Raw genomic sequence first — 22,656 nt, 5'->3', positions numbered from 1 at the left:
ATTATTTTGTGTTTTACATTTGTAATTTATTTGGATCTCTAGAGATCTGTTTTCACTTTGACACAAAATAGTCTTTTTCTGTTGATCAGTGTCAAAAAAAGCCAAATTGAGTCCAATATGATTCAATGTTGTAAAACAATAAAACATGAAAACTTCCAAGTCAGGTGAATACTTTTTATAGGCACTGTATGTCATGAAATTTGTTAACTTTTGGCAGCAGTGCAATGCAATACATGATAAATATAGAAAAACAACTGAATTACTCAAGTATATTTTCAGCATATGTAAATAAAATAGTTAAATAAGTAGTGCAAAAGCAGAAATAAATTTTTTAAAAGATAGTGAGGTAGTGTTCACGGGTTCGATGTCTCTTAGGCAATCGAATAGCAGAGTAGAAGAAGCTATTCCTGAATCGCTGAGTGTGTGCCTTCAGGCTTTTGTACCTCCTTCCAGACAGTAACAATGAGAAGATGACATGTCCTGGGTGGTGGAGATCCCTGATGATGGCGCCATCTTCCTGAGGCATTGCTCCTTGAAGATGTCTTGGATACCACAGAAGCTGGTACCCAAGATGGAGCTGACTAATTTTACAACTTTCTGCAACTTACTTCGATCCTGTGCAGTACACCTTCCATACCGGACAGAGAGAGAGCCAGTCAGGATGCTCACCATGGTACTCTGTTGAAGTTTTCTGGTGTTTTAGGTGACAAGCCTAATTTCCTTAAACTCCTAATGAAATATACCTGCTGCCTTATCTCCTTTATGCATCAGTTTGTTGGGATCAGGTGGAGGTTTATATGATTATGAGAGGCATTGATAGAGTAGACAGAGAGTATCTGTTTCCCAGGGCTGAAATGTCTCATACCAGAGGGCATGCATCGAAGGTGGGACAGGGGTAGGTTCAAAGGGAATGTGAGGTGTAAGTTTTTACTCAGAGAGTCATGGATACCTGGAATGCACAGCCTACACTGGAAGCTTTTAAGAGATATTTGCATAGGCACATGGATGTGAGGAAGATGGAGGGATATGCACATGGTGTAGGTAGTAGGGATGAGTGGTTTGGGTGTTTTTGATTTTCTTTTTAGCTGGATCAGCACAACACTGTGGGCCAAAGGGTAAAGATGACAGATTTAGGGAACCTTGTTTTTCAAGAGATATTGAGACCTTGGTTAAAAACAAAAAAGGTTTATAGCAGATATAGACAAGTAAGAAGAAATGTGGTACTTCTGGACTACAAGAAGTGCTAGAGAACACTTAAAAAAGAAATCAGGAGGGCTACAAGAAGTGCAAGGCATTGCTGTAGCAGAGATTCTACAGATATGTGTTATGTTGAAATTGTATAAGATGTTGATGATCCTAATTTGGAGTATTGTGAGCAGTTTTGGTCACCTTCCTTCAGGAAAGATGTAAATTAAGGTTGAAAGAGTACGGAGAAATTTTGCAAGGATGTTGCTGGGACTGGAGGACCTGAGTTATATGGAAAGATTGAGTAGGTTAGGACTTTATTCCTTGGAGCATAGAAGATTGAGAGGAGATTTGATAGAGGTGTACAAAGTTATGAGGGGTATAGATAGGGTAAATGCAAGCAGACTTTTTCCATTGAGGTTGGGTGGGACTACAATCAGAGATCATGGGTTATGGGTGAAAAGTATAAGGGGAACATGAGGGGAAACTGCTTCACTCCAAGAGCCATGAGAGTGTGAAATGAGCTGCCAGTGCAAGTGCTGCATGTAAGCTCGATTTCAACATTTAACAGAATTTCAGATAGGTATTTGGATGGTGGGGGTATGGAGGGCTATGGTCCAGTGCAAGGCAATGGGAGTAGGCAAATTAAATGGTTCAGCACGGACTAGATGGGCCAAAGGGCTGTATTTTTCTATGACTCTGTCCCTGGAATAAATCCACAGGACATTTGATAGATTCATGGGACATTGGACGAATCCTCGGAATATTTCCCCGGGACTTGGGACAAATCCCCTGTATAAATCCACAAGGTCAGACAGACCTCAGGGTAAATTGACAGGACACAGGACAGATTCCTAAGACATGGGAGAGATCCTGGGATAATTCCTCAGGTCCCTAGATTCTGCCTTGGATCCACCTTGAGTACTATAATGCCAAACAAACATCACCAAATTTTTGACCCTGAGAGTTAATGACTCCCTCAGCATCTGGATCCTTACTTTCTGCCTAAAGCACCACAAGCAGTAAGGTCAGACAGCAACACCTCCTTCACGATTATTCTAAATGCTGATGCTCTACAAGGCTGCGCCCTCAGCCCCGACTCCCACACACTTGTGAGTGTACAGGGAGCAGAGTCGAACTCCATGTACAAGTTTGCAGATGATACCATCGTAGTGAGTTGTATCTCGAATAGCGATGAGTCAGAGTACTGGAAGGAGAGAGAGCTTAGTGATGTGTTGTCAATCTTTCCCCGAATATCAACAAAAGGGGTGGTCATTTACTTCGGGGGGGGGGGTTTAATTATGGGAGGAGCACATGCTTCAGTCTACATTGACGGTGCTGAGGTCAAGAGGGTTGAGAGCTTCAAGTTCCTCGGAGTGAACATCATCACCATCTGCCCTTGTCCAACCACATGGCCAAGAAAGTTCAGCAATGTATCTACTTCTTCAGGAGGCTAAGGAACTTCGACAAGTCCTCATCAGCTCTTATCCATTTTTATTGATGCACCACAGAAAGCTTCCTATCCAGATACATCACGGCTCGGTACGGCAACGGCTCTGCCCGTGACCGCAGGAAACCGCAGAGTGTTGTGGACACAGCTCAGCACATCATGGAAACCAGCCTCCCCTCCATGGACTCCGTCTGCACTTCCCACTGTCTCAGTAAAGCAGCCAGAATAATCAAACCCCACACCCACCCCAGACATTCTCTCTTCTCCCTCCTCCCACATCCCAAAAGATACAAAAGCCTAAAAGCTTCTATCCTCTTGGATGACAAGTTGGACTCTTGACTTTACGATTTAGCTTGCACCCTGCACTGCACCTTTTTGGTAGATTTTACACTTTATTCTCCATTGTTTTATTTTACCTTATTCTAGCTCAATGCAATGTGTAATGATTTGACCTGTATGAATGGTAGGTAAGACAAGCTTTTCACTGTATCTGGGTGCACGTGACAATAATAAACAATTTTGAAACCAATAAATCCCTGGGACAGATTCCTGCAACATGAGAAAGATCCCTGGAGTAAGCCTCCAGGACACAGACTTTGCACACCCAGTAAAACTCAGGCAGATTCTCAGCGTGACAATCATTTTACTCAGTCAAAGTCCATTGGTTGGAAAACATTGCAACGTCCAGGCAATTTGTACAGCGCAGCAACAGCTTATAAATTAACCAGATCTTCACCCAAGCAGGAGGAAAGCAGATTGGGAGGGGCAGCAAGGAGGGAAGGGGAGTGAGCAGGGAACAATTTTAGAGAGCAAGTGAGGGGGAGGGAGTGTCACAAGAGGGGGGCAGCAAGAAGGGAGAAAGTGATGGGAGAGAGGCAGCGAGGAGGGAGGCACGGGGAAAGAGGATGGGGAGAGTGATAAGAGGGTGGGAAAGAAGGGACGGGGGGGCTAAGGGAGTGCTGTGGGGAGGGCAGCGATAGAGGAGTGAGGGGAGGGATTTCCATGCGAGGGGTGGTGAGAAGGGAGGGACAATAAATGAGGGAGTGAGTGACGAGGGAATGCCGTTGGAGAGGAAGTGGAGGAGGGAATGACAGAGGGGGAGGAGGTGAGACAGGAGTGGAGGGGAGGAAAGAGTTTAAGACAGGGGAGTGAGCACTGTGGGAGGGTCAGTGAGATGGGAGGATGGGGGACGGAAAAATGAGGAGGGAAGGATACAGGTGAATAGGGGGAGGTTGTAGGAGGGATGGTGAGGAGGAAGGGCAAGGAGAATAAAGCCGCAATGTAGGAGGCAGGGGGACTGGGAAGGAGAGTAGGCAATGAGGGAGTGTGTAAGGAGGGTGATACAGGGAAAGGGGAGGCGAGTGATTGCTGTGGCCAGGGTCAGAGGTCACAGGTTGACCGGGAGAGCGAACTATGTCCATGAGGGTTGGAGTAGCTTTCTCCTCAGCCCCTGGCCCAGGCCGGTCCATCCACCACACTTGCCCCCGCTGTCAGCTCCTCAGCTCCCCGGCTGCGGCTGGTACTCCCGGCAGTCATCCCCGCCCAGGTGAGGCCCGCAAGTGAGTCGCAGCTCGAAGTTCAGGCTGCCGTGGTTCAGGTAGCAGATGTCGACGCGGCTGGGCCCGGCCACCAGCGGGACCGTGCAGGCTCCCAGAAGGTCGTCGTGGTCCAGTCCCCCGTCCTGGTCCCAGACCTCCAGCCGCACGCGGACGTCTGGCCCCAGCTGCACTTCTTCCAGGTTCAGCCAAACGTCCCAGACTGGGTGGTTGTTATTGGCGATGACAGCCGTGCTGGCTTTTAGCCCCGGGCCGCAGCTAACCTTCACGTAGGCGTCCGTCCCGGACACGTAGTCGCCCCAGAGGTCCCGGCAGCGCACCACCTTCACCTCCAGCCGTCCCCAGCCCTTCTTCTTGGGGCAGCACTGACCGTTCACCCAGGGGTCAGCAGAACAGCGGCAGGAACAGGAACCTGGGACGGAGCTGGGCCGGGTGCCACCCCTGGGGCAGCCCTTGGATGAGCAGTTGGCAGCATGCCCCTCCGATGCCCGTTCCACAATATAGTGGCTGATGGCACGGCGGAGGAGTGCCCGGCGGGGGTCCCGCTGAGGCAGCAGAAGGTGCAGTGGCTCCAGGGTGCGGTGGGTGACGCCGGGGTGGGAGGCCAGTGAGTCAAACCAGGCTTTGAAGCGGTCGGAGCTCCCTTCTTCATCTCCATCTCCCCCGAAGAAGAGGTCGGCCCCCTGTGGCAGGAGGCCCCCTTGTACCACGGTCAGGCGATCCTTGTACGTCTGGTGGAAGGAAGCGCGCCCCTCAGCCCTGTTCTGTGCCTCCTTGCAATGCCGGTACTTGGCGCTGGAATCGAACTTGCTGCCGATCTGGGCCTCTGCCTCAATACTCAGACAGTCCTTCACCTGGGGGGGAGGACAAAGTGAGCGAGGTTAGGGAGGCAGACAGAGGGTTGGGGGCAGAGAGAGGGTGGATCAGGGGCAGAGATAGGGAGGGTCAGGGGGCAGAGAGAGGGTGGTTCGGGGGCAGAGAGAGGGAGGGTCGGGGGCAGAAAGAGGGAGGGTCGGGGATCAGGGGCAGAGGGAGGGAGGTTTGGGGGCAGAGAGAGAGAGGGGGTCATGGGGCAGAGAGAGGGTGGTTCAGGGGCAGAGAGAGGGAGAGTCGGGAATCAGGGAGAGGGAGGGTCAGGAGCAGAGAGAGGGAGGGTCATGGGCAGAGAGAGGGAAGTTCGGGGCAGAGAGAGGGAAGTTCAGGGCAGAGAGAGGGTGGTTCGGGGGTCAGAGAGAGGGAGGGTCAGGGGGCAGAGAGAGGGAGCGTCAGGGGGCAGAGAGAGGGAGGTTCGGGGGCAGAGGGAGGGAGGGTCAGGGGTCAGGGGGAGGGAGGTTCAGGTGAGCAGAGAGAAGGAGGGTCAGGGGGCAGAGAGAGGGTGGTTTGGGGGCAGAGAGAGGGAAGGTCGGGGGTCAGGGGGAGGGAGGTTCGGGGGCAGAGAGAGGGGGGGTCGGGGGCAGAAAGAGGGAGGATCGGGGATCAGAGGCAGAGGGAGGGAGGTTCGGGGGGCAGAGAGAGAGAGGGGGTCGTGGGGCAGAGAGACGGAGGGTCGGGGGTCAGGGAGAGGGAGGGTTAGGGGTCAGGGAGAGGGAGGGTCAGGGGCAGAGAGAGGGAGGGTCAGGGGCAGAGAGAGGGACGTTCATGGGGCAGAGAGAAGGAGGGTAGGGGCAGAGAGAGGGTGGTTCGGGGGTCAGAGAGAGGACGGGTCGGGGGGCAGAGAGAGGGAGGGTCAGGGGGCAGAGAGAAGGAGGGTCAGGGGGCAGAGAGAGGGTGGTTCAGGGGCCAAGCGAGGGAGGGTTGGGGGTCAGGGGGAAGGAGGTTCGGGAGGCAGAGAAATAGAGAGTCGGGGGCAGAAAGAGGGAGGGTCGGGGATCAGGGGCAGAGGGAGGGAGGTTCGGGGGCAGAGAGAGAGAGAGAGAGGGGGTCGTGGGGCAGAGAGAGTGTGGTTCAGGGGCAGAGAAAGGGAGGGTCTGGGGTCAGGGAGAGGGAGGGTCAGGGGCAGAGAGAGGGAGGGTCATGGGGCAGAGGGAGGGAGGGTTGGGGCAGAGAAAGGGTGGTTCCGGGGGCAGAGAAAGGGTGGTTCCGGGGTCAGGGAGAGAGAGGGTCGGGGACAAAGAGGGTCAGGGGGCAGAGAGAGGGAGGGTCAGGGACAGAGGAAGGGAGAGTTGGGGGGCAGAGAGGGGAGGGTCGGGGGTCAGGGGGAAGGAGGTTCGGGAGGCAGAGAGAGGGAGGATCGGGGGCAGAAAGATGGAGGGTCGGGGATCAGGGGCAGAGGGAGGGAGGTTCGGGGGCGTAGAGAGAGGGAGGGTCATGGGGCAGAGAGAGGGAGGGTCGGGGACAGAGAGAGGGAGGGTGGGGGGCAGAGAGGGGAGGGTCGGGGGCAGAGAGAGGGAGGGTCGGCGGCAGAGAGAGGGAGGGTCGGGGGTCAGAGAGAGGCAGGGTCGGGGGTCAGAGAGAGGGAGCGTCAGGTGTCAGGGAGAAGGAGGGTCGGGGCAGAGAGAGGGTGGTTCGGGGGTCAGAGAGAGGGAGGGTCAGGGGCAGAGAGAGCGAAGGTCGTGGGCAGAGAGAGGGAGGGTCGGGGCGCAGGGAGACGGAGGGTCGGGGCGAAGGGAGAGGGAGGGTCAGGGGCAGAGAGAGGGAGGTTCGGGGGTCAGGGAGAGGGAGTGCCGGGGACAGAGAGAGGGAGGGTCGGGGGGCTGAGAGAGGGAGGGTCGGGGCAGACAGAGGGAGGGTCAGGGGGCAGAGAGAGGGAGGGTCAGGGGGCAGAGAGAGGGAGGGTCAGGGGCAGAGAGAGAGAGTGGTTCGAGGGCAGAGAGAGGGAGGGTCGTGGGACAGAGCGGGAGGGTCGTGGGACAGAGAGGAGGGTCGGGGCAGAGAGGAGGGTCGGGGCAGACACACGGTGGTTCAGGGGCAGAGAGAGGGAGGGTCAGGGGCAGAGAGAGGGAGGGTCAGGGGCAGAGAGAGGGAGGTTCGGGGGTCAGGGAGAAAGAGGGTTGGGGGCAGAGAGAGGGAGGGTCGGGGGGCAGAGAGAGGGAAGGTCGTGGGGCAGAGAGAGGGAGGGTCGGGGGTCTGAGAGAGGGAGGGTCCGGGGGCTGAGAGAGGGAGGGTTGGGGCAGAGAGAGGGAGGATCAGGGGGCAGAGAGAGGGAGGGTCGGGGGCAGAGAGAGGGAGTGTCAGGGGCAGAGACAGAGAGTGGTTCGAGGGCAGAGAGAGGGAGGGTCGGGGGGCAGAGAGAGGGAAGGTCGGGGGGCTGAGAGAAGGAGGGTCGGGGCAGAGAGAGGGAGGGTCGTGGGACAGAGAGGAGGGTCGGGGCAGAGAGACGGTGGTTCAGGGGGCAGAGAGAGGGAAGGGTCAGGGGCAGAGAGAGGGAGGGTCATGGGGCAGAGGGAAGGAGGGTCGGGGCAGAGAGAGGGAGGTTCAGGGGTCAGGGAGAGAGAGTGTCGGGGACAGAGAGGGTCAGGGGGCAGAGAGAGGGAGGGTCAGGGACAGAGGAAGGGAGAGTTGGGGGCAGAGAGGGGAGGGTCAGGGGTCAGGGGGAGGGAGGTTCGGGTGGGCAGAAAGAAGGAGGGTCAGGGGGCAGAGAGAGGGTGGTTCAGGGGTCAGGGAGAGGGAGGGTCAGGGGTCAGAGAGAGGCAGGGTCGGGGGTCAGAGAGAGGGAGCGTCAGGTGTCAGGGAGAAGGAGGGTCGGGGCAGAGAGAGGGTGGTTCGGGGGTCAGAGAGAGGGAGGGTCAGGGGCAGAGAGAGCGAGCGTCGTGGGCAGAGAGAGGGAGGGTCGGGGCGCAGGGAGACGGAGGGTCGGGACGCAGGGAGACGGAGGGTCAGGGGCAGAGAGAGGGAGGTTCGGGGGTCAGGGAGAGGGAGGGCCGGGGAAAGAGAGAGGGAGGGTCGGGGGGCTGAGAGAGGGAGGGTCAGGGGGCTGAGAGAGGGAGGGTCGGAGCAGAGAGAGGGAGGGTCGGGGCAGAGAGAGGGAGGGTCGGGGGCAGAGAGAGGGAGGGTCAGGGGCAGAGAGAGAGAGTGGTTCGAGGGGCAGAGAGAGAGAGTGGTTCGAGGGCAGAGAGAGGGAGGGTCGTGGGAAAGAGCGGGAGGGTCGTGGGAAAGAGCGGGAGGGTCGTGGGACAGAGAGGAGGGTCGGGGCAGAGAGGAGGGTCGGGGCAGAGAGACGGTGGTTCAGGGGGCAGAGAGAGGGAGGGTCGGGGCAGAGAGAGGGAGGTTCGGGGGTCAGGGAGAGAGAGGGTTGGGGGCAGAGAGAGGGAGGGTCGTGGGGCAGAGAGAGGGAGGGTCGGGGGCAGAGAGAGGGAAGGTCGGGGGGCTGAGAGAGGGAGGGTCGGGGCAGAGAGAGGGAGGGTCAGGGGGCAGAGAGAGGGAGGGTCGGGGGGGCAGAGAGAGGGAGGTTCGGGGTGCAGAGAGAGGGAGGGTCAGGGGCAGAGAGAGAGAGAGTGGTTCGAGGGCAGAGAGAGGGAGGGTCGTGGGACAGAGAGGAGGGTCGGGGCAGAGAGACGGTGGTTCAGGGGGCAGAGAGAGGGAGGGTCAGGGGCAGACGTTCGGAGGGTCGGGGCAGAGAAAGGGTGGTTCAGGGGTCAGAGAGAGGGAGGGTCGGCGGCAGAGAGAAGGAGGTTCAGGGGTCAGGGAGAGAGAGGGTCGAGGACAGAGAGGGTCAGGGGGCAGAGAGAGGGAGGGTCGGGGACAGAGGAAGGGAGAGTTGAGGGGCAGAGAGGGGAGGGTCGGGGGTCAGAGGGAGGGAGGTTCGGGTGGGCAGAAAGAAGGAGTGTCAGGGGGCAGAGAGAGGGTGGTTCAGGGGCAGAGCGAGGGAGGGTCGGGGGTCAGGGGGAAAGAGGTTCGGGAGGCAGAGAGAGGGAGGATCGGGGACAGAAAGATGGAGGGTCGGGGATCAGGGGCAGAGGGAGGGAGGTTCTGGGGCAGAGAGAGAGAGGGGGTCGTGGGGCAGAGAGAGTGTGGTTCAGGGGCAGAGAGAGGGAGGGTCGGGGGTCAGGGAGACGGAGGGTCAGGGGCAGAGAGAGGGAGGGTCATGGGGCAGAGAGAGGGAGGGTCGGGGCAGAGAGAGGGTGGTTCAGGGGTCACAGAGAGGGAGGGTCGGGGCAGGAAGAGGGAGGGTCAGGGGGCAGAGAGAGGGAGGGTCATGGGGCAGAGAGAGGGAGGGTCGGGGACAGAGAGAGGGAGGGTCAGGGGCAGAGAGAGAGAGAGTGGTTCGAGGGCAGAGAGAGGGAGGGTCGTGGGACAGAGAGGAGGGTCGGGGCAGAGAGACGGTGGTTCAGGGGGCAGAGAGAGGGAGGTTCGGGGGTCAAGGGGAGGGAAGTTCGGGGGGGCAGAGAGAGGAAGGGTCAGGGATCAGGGAGAGGGAGGGTCAGGGGCAGAGAGAGGGAGGGTCGTGGGACAGAGAGGAGGGTCGGGGCAGAAAGACGGTGGTTCAGGGGGCAGAGAGAGGGAGGGTCGGGGGCAGAGAGAGGGAGGGTCGGGGGTCAAGGGGAGCGAAGTTCGGGGGGGCAGAGAGAGGGAGGGTCAGGGATCAGGGAGAGGGAGGGTCAGGGGCAGAGAGAGGGAGGGTCGTGGGGCAGAGAGAGGGAGGGTCATGGGGCAGAGAGAGGGAGGGTCATGGGGCAGAGGGAGGGAGGGTCGGGGGCAGAGAGAGGGAGGGTCAGGGGCAGAGAGAGAGAGTGGTGCGAGGGCAGAGAAAGGGAGGGTCGGGGGTCAAGGGGAGGGAAGTTCGGGGGAGCAGAGAGAGGGAGGGTCAGGGATCAGGGAGAGGGAGGGTCAGGGGCAGAGGGAGGGTCAGGGGCAGAGAGAGGGAGGGTCGTGGGGCAGAGAGAGGGAGGGTCGGGGGGCTGAGAGAGGGAGGGTCGGGCAGAGAGAGGGAGGGTCGTGGGACAGAGCGGAGGGTCGGGGCAGAGAGAGAGAGAGTGGTTCGAGGGCAGAGAGAGGGAGGGTCGGGGGTCAAGGGGAGGGAAGTTCGGGGGTCAGAGAGAGGGAGGGTCGGGGCAGAGAGAGGGAGGGTCGTGGGGCAGAGAGAGGGAGGGTCGGGGGGCATAGAGAGGGAGGGTCGGGGCAGAGAGAGAGAGTGGTTCGAGGGCTGAGAGAGGGAGGGTCGGGGGCAGAGAGAGGGAGGGTCAGGGGCAGAGAGAGAGAGTGGTTCGAGGGCAGAGAGAGGGAGGGGCGAGGTCAAGGGGAGGGAAGTTCGGGGTCAGAGAGAGGGAGGGTAAGGGATCAGGGAGAGGGAGGGTCGGGGCAGAGAGAGGGAGGGTTGTGGGGCAGAGAGAGGGAGGGTTGTGGGGCAGAGAGAGGGAGGGTCGGGGGGCAGAGAGAGGGAGGGTCGAGGCAGACAGAGGGAGGGTCGGGGCAGAGAGAGGGAGGGTCAGGGGCAGAGAGAGGGAGGGTCAGGGGCAGAGAGAGGGAGGGTCAGGGGCAGAGAGAGAGAGTGGTTCGAGGGCAGAGAGAGGGACGGTCGTGGGACAGAGCGGACGTTCGGGGCAGAGAGAGAGAGTGGTTCGAGGGCAGAGAATGGGAGGGTCAGGGCGCAGGGAGAGGGAAGGTCAGGGGACAGAGAGAGGGAGGTTTGGGGGCAGAGAGAGAGAGTGGTTCGAGGGCAGAGAGAGGGAGGGTCGGGGGTCAAGGGGAGGGAAGTTCGGGGGTCAGAGAGAGGGAGGGTAAGGAATCAGGGAGAGGGAGGATCAGGGGCAGAGAGAGGGAGGGTCAGGGGCAGAGATAGAGAGTGGTTCGAGGGCAGAGAGAGGGCGGGTCGTGGGACAGAGCGGAGGGTCGGGGCAGAGAGAGGGAGGGTTGGGGGTCAAGGGGAGGGAAGTTCGGGGGGGCAGAGAGAGGGAGGGTCAGGGATCAGGGAGAGGGAGGGTCAGGGGCAGAGAGAAGGAGGGTCGTGGGGCTGAGAGAGGGAGGGTCGGGGGGCAGAGAGAGGGAGGGTCGGGGGGCATAGAGAGGGAGGGTCGGGGCAGAGAGAGAGAGTGGTTCGAGGGCTGAGAGAGGGAGGGTCGGGGGCAGAGAGAGGGAGGGTCGGGGGGCATAGAGTGGGAGGGTCGGGGCAGAGAGAGAGAGTGGTTCGAGGGCAGAGAAAGGGAGGGTCGGGGGTCAAGGGGAGGGAAGTTCGGGGGAGCAGAGAGAGGGAGGGTCTGGGATCTGGGAGAGGGAGGGTCAGGGGGGCAGAGGGAGGGTCAGGGATCAATGAGAGGGAGGGTCGGGGGTCAGAGAGAGGGAGCGTCAGGTGTCAGGGAGAAGGACGGTTGGGGCAGAGAGAGGGAAGGTCAGGGGACAGAGAGAGGGAGGTTCAGGGGCAGAGAGAGGGAGGGTTGGGGGGCTGAGAGAGGGAGGGTCGGGGGTCAAGGGGAGGGAAATTCGGGGGGCAGAGAGAGGGAGGGTCATGGGGCAGAGAGAGGGAGGGTCGGGGCAGAGAGAGGGTGGTTCAGGTGTCAGAGAGAGGGAGGGTCGGCGGCAGAGAGAAGGAGGTTCGGGGGTCAGGGAGAGAGAGGGTCAGGGGGCAGAGAGAGGGAGGGTGGGGGGCAGAGAGAGGGAGGGTCAGGGGCAGAGAGGTGGGTCGGGGCAGAGAGAGGGAGGGTCAGGGGGCAGAGAGAGGGTGGTTCAGGGGTCAGGGAGAGGGAGGGTCAGGGGTCAAAGAGAGGGAGGGTCGGGGGTCAGAGAGAGGGAGCGTCAGGTGTCAGGGAGAAGGAGGGTCGGGGCAGAGTGAGGGAGGGTCAGGGGCAGAGAGAGGGAGGGTCGTGGGCAGAGAGAGGGAGGGTCGGGGCGCAGGGAGAGGGAGGGTCGGGGCGCAGGGAGAGGGAAGGTCAGGGGACAGAGAGAGGGTGGTTCGGGGGCAGAGAGAGGGAGGGTTGGGGGGCTGAGAGAGGGAGGATCGGGGGTCAGGGGGAGGGAGGGAGGGAGGGTCAGGGGCTGAGAGAGAGAGTGGTTCGAGGGCAGAGAGAGAGGAAGGGTCGGCGGTCAAAGGGAGGGAAGTTCGGGGGAGCAGAGAGAGGGAGGGTCAGGGCAGAGAGAGGGAGGGTCAGGGGGCAGAGAGAGGGTGGTTCGGGGACAGAGAGAGGGAGGGTCGGGGGGCTGAGAGAGGGACGGTCGGGGGCAGAGAGGGAGGGTCGGGGCAGAGAGAGGGAGGGTCAGGGGGCAGAGAGAGGGAGGGTCGTGGGCAGAGAGAGGGAGGGTCAGGGGCAGAGAGAGAGAGTCGTTCGAGGGCAGAGAGAGGGAGGGTTGTGGGACAGAGAGGAGGGTCGGGGCAGAGAGACAGTGGTTCAGGGGGCAGAGAGAGGGAGGGTCAGGGGCAAAGAGAGAGAGTGGTTCGAGGGCAGAGAGAGGGAGGGTCGGGGGTCAAGGGGAGGGAAGTTCAGGAGTCAGAGAGAGGGAGGGTCAGGGGCAGAGAGAGGGAGGGTCGTGGGGCAGAGAGAGGGAGGGTCGGGGGGCAGAGAGAGGGAGGGTCGGGGGACAGAGAGAGGGAGGGTCGGGGGCAGAGAGAGGGAGGGTCGGGGGCAGAGAGAGGGAGGGTCAGGGGCAGAGAGAGAGAGTGGTTCGAGGGCAGAGAGAGGGACGGTCGTGGGACAGAGCGGACGTTCGGGGCAGAGAGAGAGAGTGGTTCGAGGGCAGAGAGAGGGAGGGTCGGGGGTCAAGGGGAGGGAAGTTCGGGGGTCAGAGAGAGGGAGGGTAAGGAATCAGGGAGAGGGAGGATCAGGGGCAGAGAGAGGGCGGGTCGTGGGGCAGAGAGAGGGAGGGTCAGGGGCAGAGAGAGGGAGGGTCGGGGGCAGAGAGAGGGAGGGTCAGGGGCAGAGATAGAGAGTGGTTCGAGGGCAGAGAGAGGGCGGGTCGTGGGACAGAGCGGAGGGTCGGGGCAGAGAGAGGGAGGGTTGGGGGTCAAGGGGAGGGAAGTTCGGGGGGGCAGAGAGAGGGAGGGTCAGGGATCAGGGAGAGGGAGGGTCAGGGGCAGAGAGAAGGAGGGTCGTGGGGCTGAGAGAGGGAGGGTCGGGGGGCAGAGAGAGGGAGGGTCGGGGGGCAGAGAGAGGGAGGGTCGGGGCAGAGAGAGAGGGTGTTTCGAGGGCTGAGAGAGGGAGGGTCGGGGGCAGAGAGAGGGAGGGTCGGGGACAGAGAGAGGGAGGGTGGGGGCAGAGAGAGGGAGGGTCGGCGGCAGAGAGAGGAAGGGTCAGGGGCAGAGAAAGGGAGGGTCGTGGGGCAGAGAGGAGGGTCGGGGCAGAGAGAGGGAGGGTCAGGGGGCAGAAAGAGGGTGCTTCAGGGGTCAGGGAGAGGGAGGGTCAGGGATCAAAGAGAGGGAGGGTCGGGGGTCGGAGAAAGGGAGCGTCAGGTGTCAGGGAGAAGGAGGGTTGGGGCAGAGAGAGGGAAGGTCAGGGGACAGAGAGAGGGAGGTTCAGGGACAGAGAGAGGGAGGGTTGGGGGGCTGAGAGAGGGAGGGTCGGGGCGCAGGGAGAGGGAGGGTTGGGGGGCTGAGAGAGGGAGGGTCGGGGGTCAAGGGGAGGGAAGTTCGGGGGGGCAGAGAGAGGGAGGGTCATGGGGCAGAGAGAGGGAGGGTCGGGGCAGAGAGAGGGTGGTTCAGGTGTCAGAGAGAGGGAGGGTCTGCGGCAGAGAGAAGGAGGTTCAGGGGTCAGGGAGAGAGAGGGTCAGGGGGCAGAGAGAGGGAGGGTCGGGGGCAGAGAAAGGGAGGGTCGTGGGGCAGAGAGGAGGGTCGGGGCAGAGAGAGGGAGGGTCAGGGGGCAGAGAGAGGGTGGTTCAGGGGTCAGGGAGAGGGAGGGTCAGGGGTCAAAGAGAGGGAGGGTAGGGGGTCAGAGAGAGGGAGCGTCAGTTGTCAGGGAGAAGGAGGGTTGGGGCAGAGAGAGGGAGGGTCAGGGGCAGAGAGAGGGAGGGTGGGGGCAGAGAGAGGGAGGGTCGGCGGCAGAGAGAGGAAGGGTCAGGGGCAGAGAAAGGGAGGGTCGGGGCAGAGAGAGGGAGGGTCAGGGGGCAGAAAGAGGGTAGTTCAGGGGTCAGGGAGAGGGAGGGTCAGGGATCAATGAGAGGGAGGGTCGGGGGTCAGAGAGAGGGAGCGTCAGGTGTCAGGGAGAAGGACGGTTGGGGCAGAGAGAGGGAAGGTCAGGGGACAGAGAGAGGGAGGTTCAGGGGCAGAGAGAGGGAGGGTTGGGGGGCTGAGAGAGGGAGGGTCGGGGGTCAAGGGGAGGGAAATTCGGGGGGCAGAGAGAGGGAGGGTCATGGGGCAGAGAGAGGGAGGGTCGGGGCAGAGAGAGGGTGGTTCAGGTGTCAGAGAGAGGGAGGGTCGGCGGCAGAGAGAAGGAGGTTCGGGGGTCAGGGAGAGAGAGGGTCAGGGGGCAGAGAGAGGGAGGGTCGGGGACAGAGAGAGGGAGGGTCAGAGAGGGGCAGGGGCAGAGAGGTGGGTCGGGGCAGAGAGAGGGAGGGTCAGGGGGCAGAGAGAGGGTGGTTCAGGGGTCAGGGAGAGGGAGGGTCAGGGGTCAAAGAGAGGGAGGGTCGGGGGTCAGAGAGAGTGAGCGTCAGGTGTCAGGGAGAAGGAGGGTCGGGGCAGAGTGAGGGAGGGTCAGGGGCAGAGAGAGGGAGGGTCGTGGGCAGAGAGAGGGAGGGTCGGGGCGCAGGGAGAGGGAGGGTCGGGGCGCAGGGAGAGGGAAGGTCAGGGGACAGAGAGAGAGTGGTTCGGGGGCAGAGAGAGGGAGGGTTGGGGGGCTGAGAGAGGGAGGATCGGGGGTCAGGGGGAGGGAGGGAGGGAGGGTCAGGGGCTGAGAGAGAGAGTGGTTCGAGGGCAGAGAGAGAGGGAGGGTCGGCGGTCAAGGGGAGGGAAGTTCGGGGGAGCAGAGAGAGGGAGGGTCAGGGCAGAGAGAGGGAGGGTCAGGGGGCAGAGAGAGGGTGGTTCAGGGGGCAGAGAGAGGGTGGTTCGGGGACAGAGAGAGGGAGGGTCGGGGGGCAGAGAGAGGGAGGGTCGGGGCAGAGAGAGGGAGGGTCAGGGGGCAGAGAGAGGGAGGGTCGTGGGCAGAGAGAGGGAGGGTCAGGGGCAGAGAGAGAGAGTCGTTCGAGGGCACAGAGAGGGAGGGTTGTGGGACAGAGAGGAGGGTCGGGGCAGAGAGACGGTGGTTCAGGGGGCAGAGAGAGGGAGGGTCAGGGGCAAAGAGAGAGAGTGGTTCGAGGGCAGAGAGAGGGAGGGTCGGGGGTCAAGGGGAGGGAAGTTCAGGGGTCAGAGAGAGGGAGGGTCAGGGGCAGAGAGAGAGAGTCGTTCGAGGGCAGAGAGAGGGAGGGTTGTGGGACAGAGAGGAGGGTCGGGGCAGAGAGACGGTGGTTCAGGGGGCAGAGAGAGGGAGGGTCAGGGGCAAAGAGAGAGAGTGGTTCGAGGGCAGAGAGAGGGAGGGTCGGGGGTCAAGGGGAGGGAAGTTCAGGGGTCAGAGAGAGGGAGGGTCAGGGGCAGAGAGAGGGAGGGTCGGGGGCAGAGAGAGGGAGGGTCAGAGGCAGAGAGAGAGAGTGGTTCGAGGGCAGAGAGAGGGAGGGTCATGGGACAGAGCGGAGGGTCGGGGCAGAGAGAGAGAGAGTGGTTCGAGGGCAGAGAGAGGGAGGGTCGGGGGTCAAGGGGAGGGAAGTTCGGGGGTCAGAGAGAGGGAGGGTCGGGGCAGAGAGAGGGAGGGTCGTGGGGCAGAGAGAGGGAGGGTCGGGGGGCATAGAGAGGGAGGGTCGGGGGCAGAGAGAGGGAGGGTCAGGGGCAGAGAGAGAGAGTGGTTCGAGGGCAGAGAGAGGGAGGGGCGAGGTCAAGGGGAGGGAAGTTCGGGGTCAGAGAGAGGGAGGGTAAGGGATCAGGGAGAGGGAGGGTCGGGGCAGAGAGAGGGAGGGTTGTGGGGCAGAGAGAGGGAGGGTTGTGGGGCAGAGAGAGGGAGGGTCGGGGGGGCAGAGAGAGGGAGGGTCGAGGCAGAGAGAGGGAGGGTCGGGGCAGAGAGAGTGAGGGTCAGGGGCAGAGAGAGGGAGGGTCAGGGGCAGAGAGAGAGAGTGGTTCGAGGGCAGAGAGAGGGACGGTCGTGGGACAGAGCGGACGTTCGGGGCAGAGAGAGAGAGTGGTTCGAGGGCAGAGAGAGGGAGGGTCGGGGGTCAAGGGGAGGGAAGTTCGGGGGTCAGAGAGAGGGAGGGTAAGGAATCAGGGAGAGGGAGGATCAGGGGCAGAGAGAGGGCGGGTCGTGGGGCAGAGAGAGGGAGGGTCAGGGGCAGAGAGAGGGAGGGTCGGGGCAGAGAGAGGGAGGGTCAGGGGCAGAGATAGAGAGTGGTTCGAGGGCAGAGAGAGGGCGGGTCGTGGGACAGAGCGGAGGGTCGGGGCAGAGAGAGGGAGGGTTGGGGGTCAAGGGGAGGGAAGTTCGGGGGGGCAGAGAGAGGGAGGGTCAGGGATCAGGGAGAGGGAGGGTCAGGGGCAGAGAGAAGGAGGGTCGTGGGGCTGAGAGAGGGAGGGTCGGGGGGCAGAGAGAGGGAGGGTCGGGGCAGAGAGAGAGAGTGGTTCGAGGGCTGAGAGAGGGAGGGTCGGGGGCAGAGAGAGGGAGGGTCGGGGGCAGAGAGAGGGAGGTTCGGTGGCAGAGAGAGGAAGGGTCAGGGGCAGAGAAAGGGAGGGTCGTGGGGCAGAGAGGAGGGTCGGGGCAGAGAGAGGGAGGGTCAGGGGGCAGAAAGAGGGTGCTTCAGGGGTCAGGGAGAGGGAGGGTCAGGGATCAAAGAGAGGGAGGGTCGGGGGTCAGAGAGAGGGAGCGTCAGGTGTCAGGGAGAAGGAGGGTTGGGGCAGAGAGAGGGAGGGTCAGGGGCAGAGAGAGGGAGGGTCGTGGGCAGAGAGAGGGAGGGTTGGGGACAGAGAGAGGGAGGGTGGGGGCAGAGAGAGGGAGGGTCGGCGGCAGAGAGAGGAAGGGTCAGAGGCAGAGAAAGGGAGGGTCGTGGGGCAGAGAGAGGGAGCGTCAGGTGTCAGGGAGAAGGAGGGTTGGGGCAGAGAGAGGGAAGGTCAGGGGACAGAGAGAGGGAGGTTCAGGGACAGAGAGAGGGAGGGTTGGGGGGCTGAGAGAGGGAGGGTCGGGGCGCAGGGAGAGGGAGGGTTGGGGGGCTGAGAGAGGGAGGGTCGGGGGTCAAGGGGAGGGAAGTTCGGGGGGGCAGAGAGAGGGAGGGTCATGGGGCAGAGAGAGGGAGGGTCGGGGCAGAGAGAGGGTGGTTCAGGTGTCAGAGAGAGGGAGGGTCTGCGGCAGAGAGAAGGAGGTTCGGGGGTCAGGGAGAGAGAGGGTCAGGGGGCAGAGAGAGGGAGGGTCGGGGGCAGAGAAAGGGAGGGTCGTGGGGCAGAGAGGAGGGTCGGGGCAGAGAGAGGGAGGGTCAGGGAGCAGAGAGAGGGTGGTTCAGGGGTCAGGGAGAGGGAGGGTCAGGGGTCAAAGAGAGGGAGGGTAGGGGGTCAGAGAGAGGGAGCGTCAGGTGTCAGGGAGGAGGGTTGGGGCAGAGAGTGGGAGGGTCAGGGGCAGAGAGAGGGAGGGTTGGGGACAGAGAGAGGGAGGGTGGGGGCAGAGAGAGGGAGGGTCGGCGGCAGAGAGAGGAAGGGTCAGGGGCAGAGAAAGGGAGGGTCGGGGCAGAGAGAGGGAGGGTCAGGGGGCAGAAAGAGGGTGGTTCAGGGGTCAGGGAGAGGGAGGGTCAGGGATCAATGAGAGGGAGGGTCGGGGGTCAGAGAGAGGGAGCGTCAGGTGTCAGGGAGAAGGACGTTTGGGGCAGAGAGAGGGAAGGTCAGGGGACAGAGAGAGGGAGGTTCAGGGGCAGAGAGAGGGAGGGTTGGGGGGCTGAGAGAGGGAGGGTCGGGGGTCAAGGGGAGGGAAGTTCGGGGGGGCAGAGAGAGGGAGGGTCATGGGGCAGAGAGAGGGAAGGTCGGGGCAGAGAGAGGGTGGTTCAGGTGTCAGAGAGAGGGAGGGTCTGCGGCAGAGAGAAGGAGGTTCGGGGGTCAGGGAGAGAGAGGGTCAGGGGGCAGAGAGAGGGAGGGTCGGGGACAGAGAGAGGGAGGGTGGGGGGCAGAGAGAGGGAGGGTCAGGGGCAGAGAAAGGGAGGGTCGTGGGGCAGAGAGGAGGGTCGGGGCAGAGAGAGGGAGGGTCAGGGGGCAGAGAGAGGGTGGTTCAGGGGTCAGGGGTCAAAGAGAGGGAGGGTCGGGGGTCAGAGAGAGGAAGCGTCAGGTGTCAGGGAGAAGGAGGGTCGGGGCAGAGTGACGGATGGTCAGGGGCAGAGAGAGGGAGGGTCGTGGGCAGAGAGAGGGAGGGTCGGGGCGCAGGGAGAGGGAGGGTCGGGGCGCAGGGAGAGGGAAGGTCAGGGGACAGAGAGAGGGTGGTTCGGGGGCAAAGAGAGGGAGGGTTGGGGGGCTGAGAGATGGAGGATCGGGGGTCAGGGGGAGGGAGGGACGGGGGCAGAGAGAGGGAGGGTCAGGGGCTGAGAGTGAGAGTGGTTCAAGGGCAGAGAGAGAGGGAGGGTCGGCGGTCAAGGGGAGGGAAGTTCGGGGGAGCAGAGAGAGGGAGGGTCGGGGCAGAGAGAGGGAGGGTCGGGGGCAGAGAGAGGGAGGTTCGGGGACAGAGAGAGGGCGGGTCGGGGGGCTGAGAGAGGGAGGGTCGGGGGGGAGAGAGGGAGGGTCAGGGCAGAGAGAGAGAGGGTCAGAGGGCAGAGAGAGAGAGGGTCAGGGGGCAGAGAGAGGGAGGGTCGTGGGCAGAGTGAGGGAGGGTCAGGGGCAGAGAGAGAGAGTGGTTCGAGGGCAGAGAGAGGGAGGGTCGAGGGACAGAGAGGTGGGTCGGGGCAGACAGACGGTGGTTCAGGGGGCAGAGAGAGGGAGGGTCAGGGGCAGAGAGAGAGAGTGGTTCGAGGGCAGAGAGAGGGAGGGTCGGGGGTCAAGGGGAGGGAAGTTCGGGGGTCAGAGAGAGGGAGGGTAAGGGATCAGGGAGAGGGAGGGTCAGGGGCAGAGAGAGGGAGGGTCAGGGGGCAGAGAGAGGGAGGGTCAGGGGCAGAGAGAGGGAGGGTCGGGGGCAGAGAGAGGGAGAGTCAGAGGCAGAGAGAGAGAGTGGTTCGAGGGCAGAGAGAGGGAGGGTCGTGGGACAGAGCGGAAGGTCGGGACAGAGAGAGAGAGAGTGGTTCGAGGGCAGAGAGAGGGAGGGTCAGGGGTCAAGGGGAGGGAAGTTCGGGGGTCAGAGAGAGGGAGGGTCAGGGGCAGAGAGAGGGAGGGTCGTGGGGCAGAGAGAGGGAGGGTCGTGGGGCAGAGAGAGGGAGGGTCGGGGCAGAGAGAGGGAGGGTCAGGGGCAGAGATAGAGAGTGGTTCGAGGGCAGAGAGAGGGAGGGTCGTGGGACAGAGCGGAGTGTCGGGGCAGAGAGAGGGAGGGTCGGGGGTCAAGGGGAGGGAAGTTCGGGGGGCAGAGAGAGGGAGGGTCAGGGATCAGGGAGAGGGAGGGTCAGGGGCAGAGAGAGGGAAGGTCGTGGGGCTGAGAGAGGGAGGGTCGGGGGGCAGAGAGAGGGAGAGTCGGGGGGCAGAGAGAGGGAGAGTCGGGGGGCAGAGAGAGGGAGGGTCGGGGCAGAGAGAGGGAGGGTCAGGGGGCAGAGAGAGGGAGGGTCGGGGGCAGACAGAGGGAGCGTCGTATGGCAGAGAGAGGGAGGGTCGTGGGGCAGAGTGAGGGAGGGTCGGGGGCAGAGAGAGGGAGGGTCAGGTGGCAGAGAGAGGGAGGGTCAGGGGCAGAGAGAGGGAGTGTCGGGGCAGAGAGAGAGAGTGGTTCGAGGGCAGAGAGAGGGAGGGTCGGGGGGCAGATAGAGGGAGGGCCGGGGCAGAGAGAGGGAGGGTCAGGGGCAGAGAGAGGGAGGGTCAGGGGCAGAGAGAGAGAGTGGTTCGAGGGCAGAGAGAGGGAGGGTCGGGGGTCAAGGGGAGGGAAGTGGGGGGGCAGAGAGAGGGAGGGTCAGGGGCAGAGAGAGGGAGGGTCGTGGGGCAGAGAGAGGGAGGGTCGTGGGGCAGAGAGAGGGAGGGTCGGGGCAGAGAGAGGGAGGGTCAGGGGCAGAGATAGAGAGTGGTTCGAGGGCAGAGAGAGGGAGGGTCGTGGGACAGAGCGGAGGGTCGGGGCAGAGAGAGGGAGGGTCGGGGGTCAAGGGGAGGGAAGTTCGGGGGGCAGAGAGAGGGAGGGTCAGGGATCAGGGAGAGGGAGGGTCAGGGGCAGAGAGAGGGAAGGTCGTGGGGCTGAGAGAGGGAGGGTCGGGGGGCAGAGAGAGGGAGAGTCGGGGGGCAGACAGAGGGAGAGTCGGGGGGCAGAGAGAGGGAGGGTCGGGGCAGAGAGAGGGAGGGTCAGGGGGCAGAGAGAGGGAGGGTCGGGGGCAGACAGAGGGAGCGTCGTGGGGCAGAGAGAGGGAGGGTCGTGGGGCAGAGTGAGGGAGGGTCGGGGGCAGAGAGAGGGAGGGTCAGGTGGCAGAGAGAGGGAGGGTCAGGGGCAGAGAGAGGGAGTGTCGGGGCAGAGAGAGAGAGTGGTTCGAGGGCAGAGAGAGGGAGGGTCGGGGGGCAGATAGAGGGAGGGCCGGGGCAGAGAGAGGGAGGGTCAGGGGCAGAGAGAGGGAGGGTCAGGGGCAGAGAGAGAGAGTGGTTCGAGGGCAGAGAGAGGGAGGGTCGGGGGTCAAGGGGAGGGAAGTGGGGGGGGCAGAGAGAGGGAGGGTCAGGGATCAGGGAAGGGAGGGTCAGGGGCAGAGAGAGGGAGGGTCGTGGGGCAGAGAGAGGGAAGGTCAGGGGGCTGAGAGAGGGAGGGTCGGGGCAGAGAGAGGGAGGGTCAGGGGGCAGAGAGAGGTTGGGTCAGGGGGCAGAGAGAGGGAGGTTTGGGGGGCAGAGAGAGGGAGGTTTGGGGGCAGAGGGAGGGAGGTTCGGGGGCAGAGAGAGAGAGGGGGTCATGGGGCAGAGAGAGTGTGGTTCAGGGGCAGAGAAAGGAAGGGTCGGGGGTCAGGGAGAGGGAGGGTCAGGGGCAGAGAGAGGGAGGGTCATGGGCAGAGGGACGGAGGGTCGGGGCAGAGAAAGGGTGGTTCAGGGGTCAGAGAGAGGGAGGGTCGGCGGCAGAGAGAGGGAGGTTCGGTGGTCAGGGAGAGAGAGGGTCGTGGACAGAGAGGGTCAGTGGGCAGAGAGAGGGAGGGTCAGGGACAGAGGGAGGGAGAGTTGGGGGGCAGAGAGGGGAGGGTCGGTGGTCAGGGGAGGGAGGTTCGGGTGGGCAGAAAGAAGTAGGGTCAGGGGGAAGAGAGAGGGTGGTTCAGGGGCAGAAAGAGGGAGGGTCAGGGGGCAGAGAGAGGGAAGGTCGGGGGGCAGAGAGAGGGAGTGGTTCGAGGGCAGAGAGAGGGAGGGTCGGGGGTCAGAGAGAGGGAGGGTCGGCGGCAGAGAGAAGGAGGTTTGGGGGTCAGGGAGAGAGAGGGTCAGGGGGCGGAGAGAGGGAGGGTCGGGGGTCAGGGAGAAGGAGGGTCGGGGCAGAGAGAGGGAGGGTCAGGGGCAGAGAGAGGGAGGGTCGTGGGCAGAGAGAGGGAGGGTCGGGGCAGAGATAGAGAGTGGTTTGAGGGCAGAGAGAGGGAGGGTCGTGGGACAGAGCGGAGGGTCGGGGCAGAGAGAGGGAGGGTCGGGGGTCAAGGGGAGGGAAGTTTGGGGGGGCAGAGAGAGGAAGGGTCAGGGATCAGGGAGAGGGAGGGTCAGGGGCAGAGAGAGGGAGGGTCGTGGGGCAGAGAGAGGGAGGGTCGGGGCAGAGAGAGGGAGGGTCGGGGGGCAGAGAGAGGGTGGGTCGGGGGCAGACAGAGGGAGAGTCGTGGGGCAGAGAGAGGGAGGGTCGGGGGCAGAGAGAGGGAGGGTCAGGGGGCAGAGAGAGGGAGGGTCGTGGGGCAGAGAGAGGGAGGGTCGGGGCAGAGAGAGAGTGTGGATCGAGGGCAGAGAGAGAAGGAGGGTCGGGGGGCAGAGAGAGGGAGGGTCGGGTCAGAGAGAGGGAGGGTCAGGGGCAGAGAGAGAGAGTGGTTCGAGGGCAGAGAGAGGGAGGGTCGGGGGTCAAGGGGAGGGAAGTTCGGGGGGAGAGAGAGGGAGGGTCAGGAATCAGGGAGAGGGAGGGTCAGGGGCAGAGAGAGGGAGGGTCGTGGGGCAGAGAGAGCGAGGGTCGGGGCAGAGAGAGGGAGGGTCAGGGGGCAGAGAGAGGGTGTGTCGGGGGCAGACAGAGGGAGAGTCGTGGGGCAGAGAGAGGGAGGGTCGTGGGGCAGAGAGAGGGAGGGTCAGGGGGCAGAGAGAGGGAGGGGAGGGTCAGGGGGCAGAGAGAGGGAGGGTCAGGGGCAGAGAGAGGGAGGGTCAGGGCAGAGAGAGAGAGTGGTTCGAAGGCAGAGAGAGGGAGGGTCGGGGGGCAGAGAGAGGGAGGGTCGGGTCAGAGAGAGGGAGGGTCAGGGGCACAGAGAGAGAGTGGTTCGAGGGCAGAGAGAGGGAGGGTCGGTGGTCAAGGGGAGGGAAGT

The 22,656-nt window shown here is 63.0% G+C and overlaps 1 protein-coding gene across 1 annotated transcript in view; it reads right to left on the bottom strand.

The window, feature by feature from the left end:
* Positions 1-3,074: 3,074 nt before the first annotated feature.
* The window catches only part of LOC134354335 (perforin-1-like), a 46,582-nt gene continuing 27,000 nt past the window's right edge, over positions 3,075-22,656 (bottom strand). The window contains exon 3 of the mRNA XM_063063270.1: positions 3,075-5,045. Within this exon, the coding sequence (XP_062919340.1) occupies positions 4,134-5,045 (912 nt within the window). The 3' untranslated portion in view covers positions 3,075-4,133. The remainder of the gene's footprint in view (positions 5,046-22,656) is intronic.

The sequence above is a fragment of the Mobula hypostoma genome, chromosome 11 (genome assembly GCF_963921235.1).
Source record: "Mobula hypostoma chromosome 11, sMobHyp1.1, whole genome shotgun sequence".
Classification (NCBI taxonomy): Eukaryota; Metazoa; Chordata; class Chondrichthyes; order Myliobatiformes; family Myliobatidae; genus Mobula; species Mobula hypostoma.
Note: the sequence above shows the minus strand (reverse complement) of the source record. Positions and strands in the feature narration are given on the sequence as shown.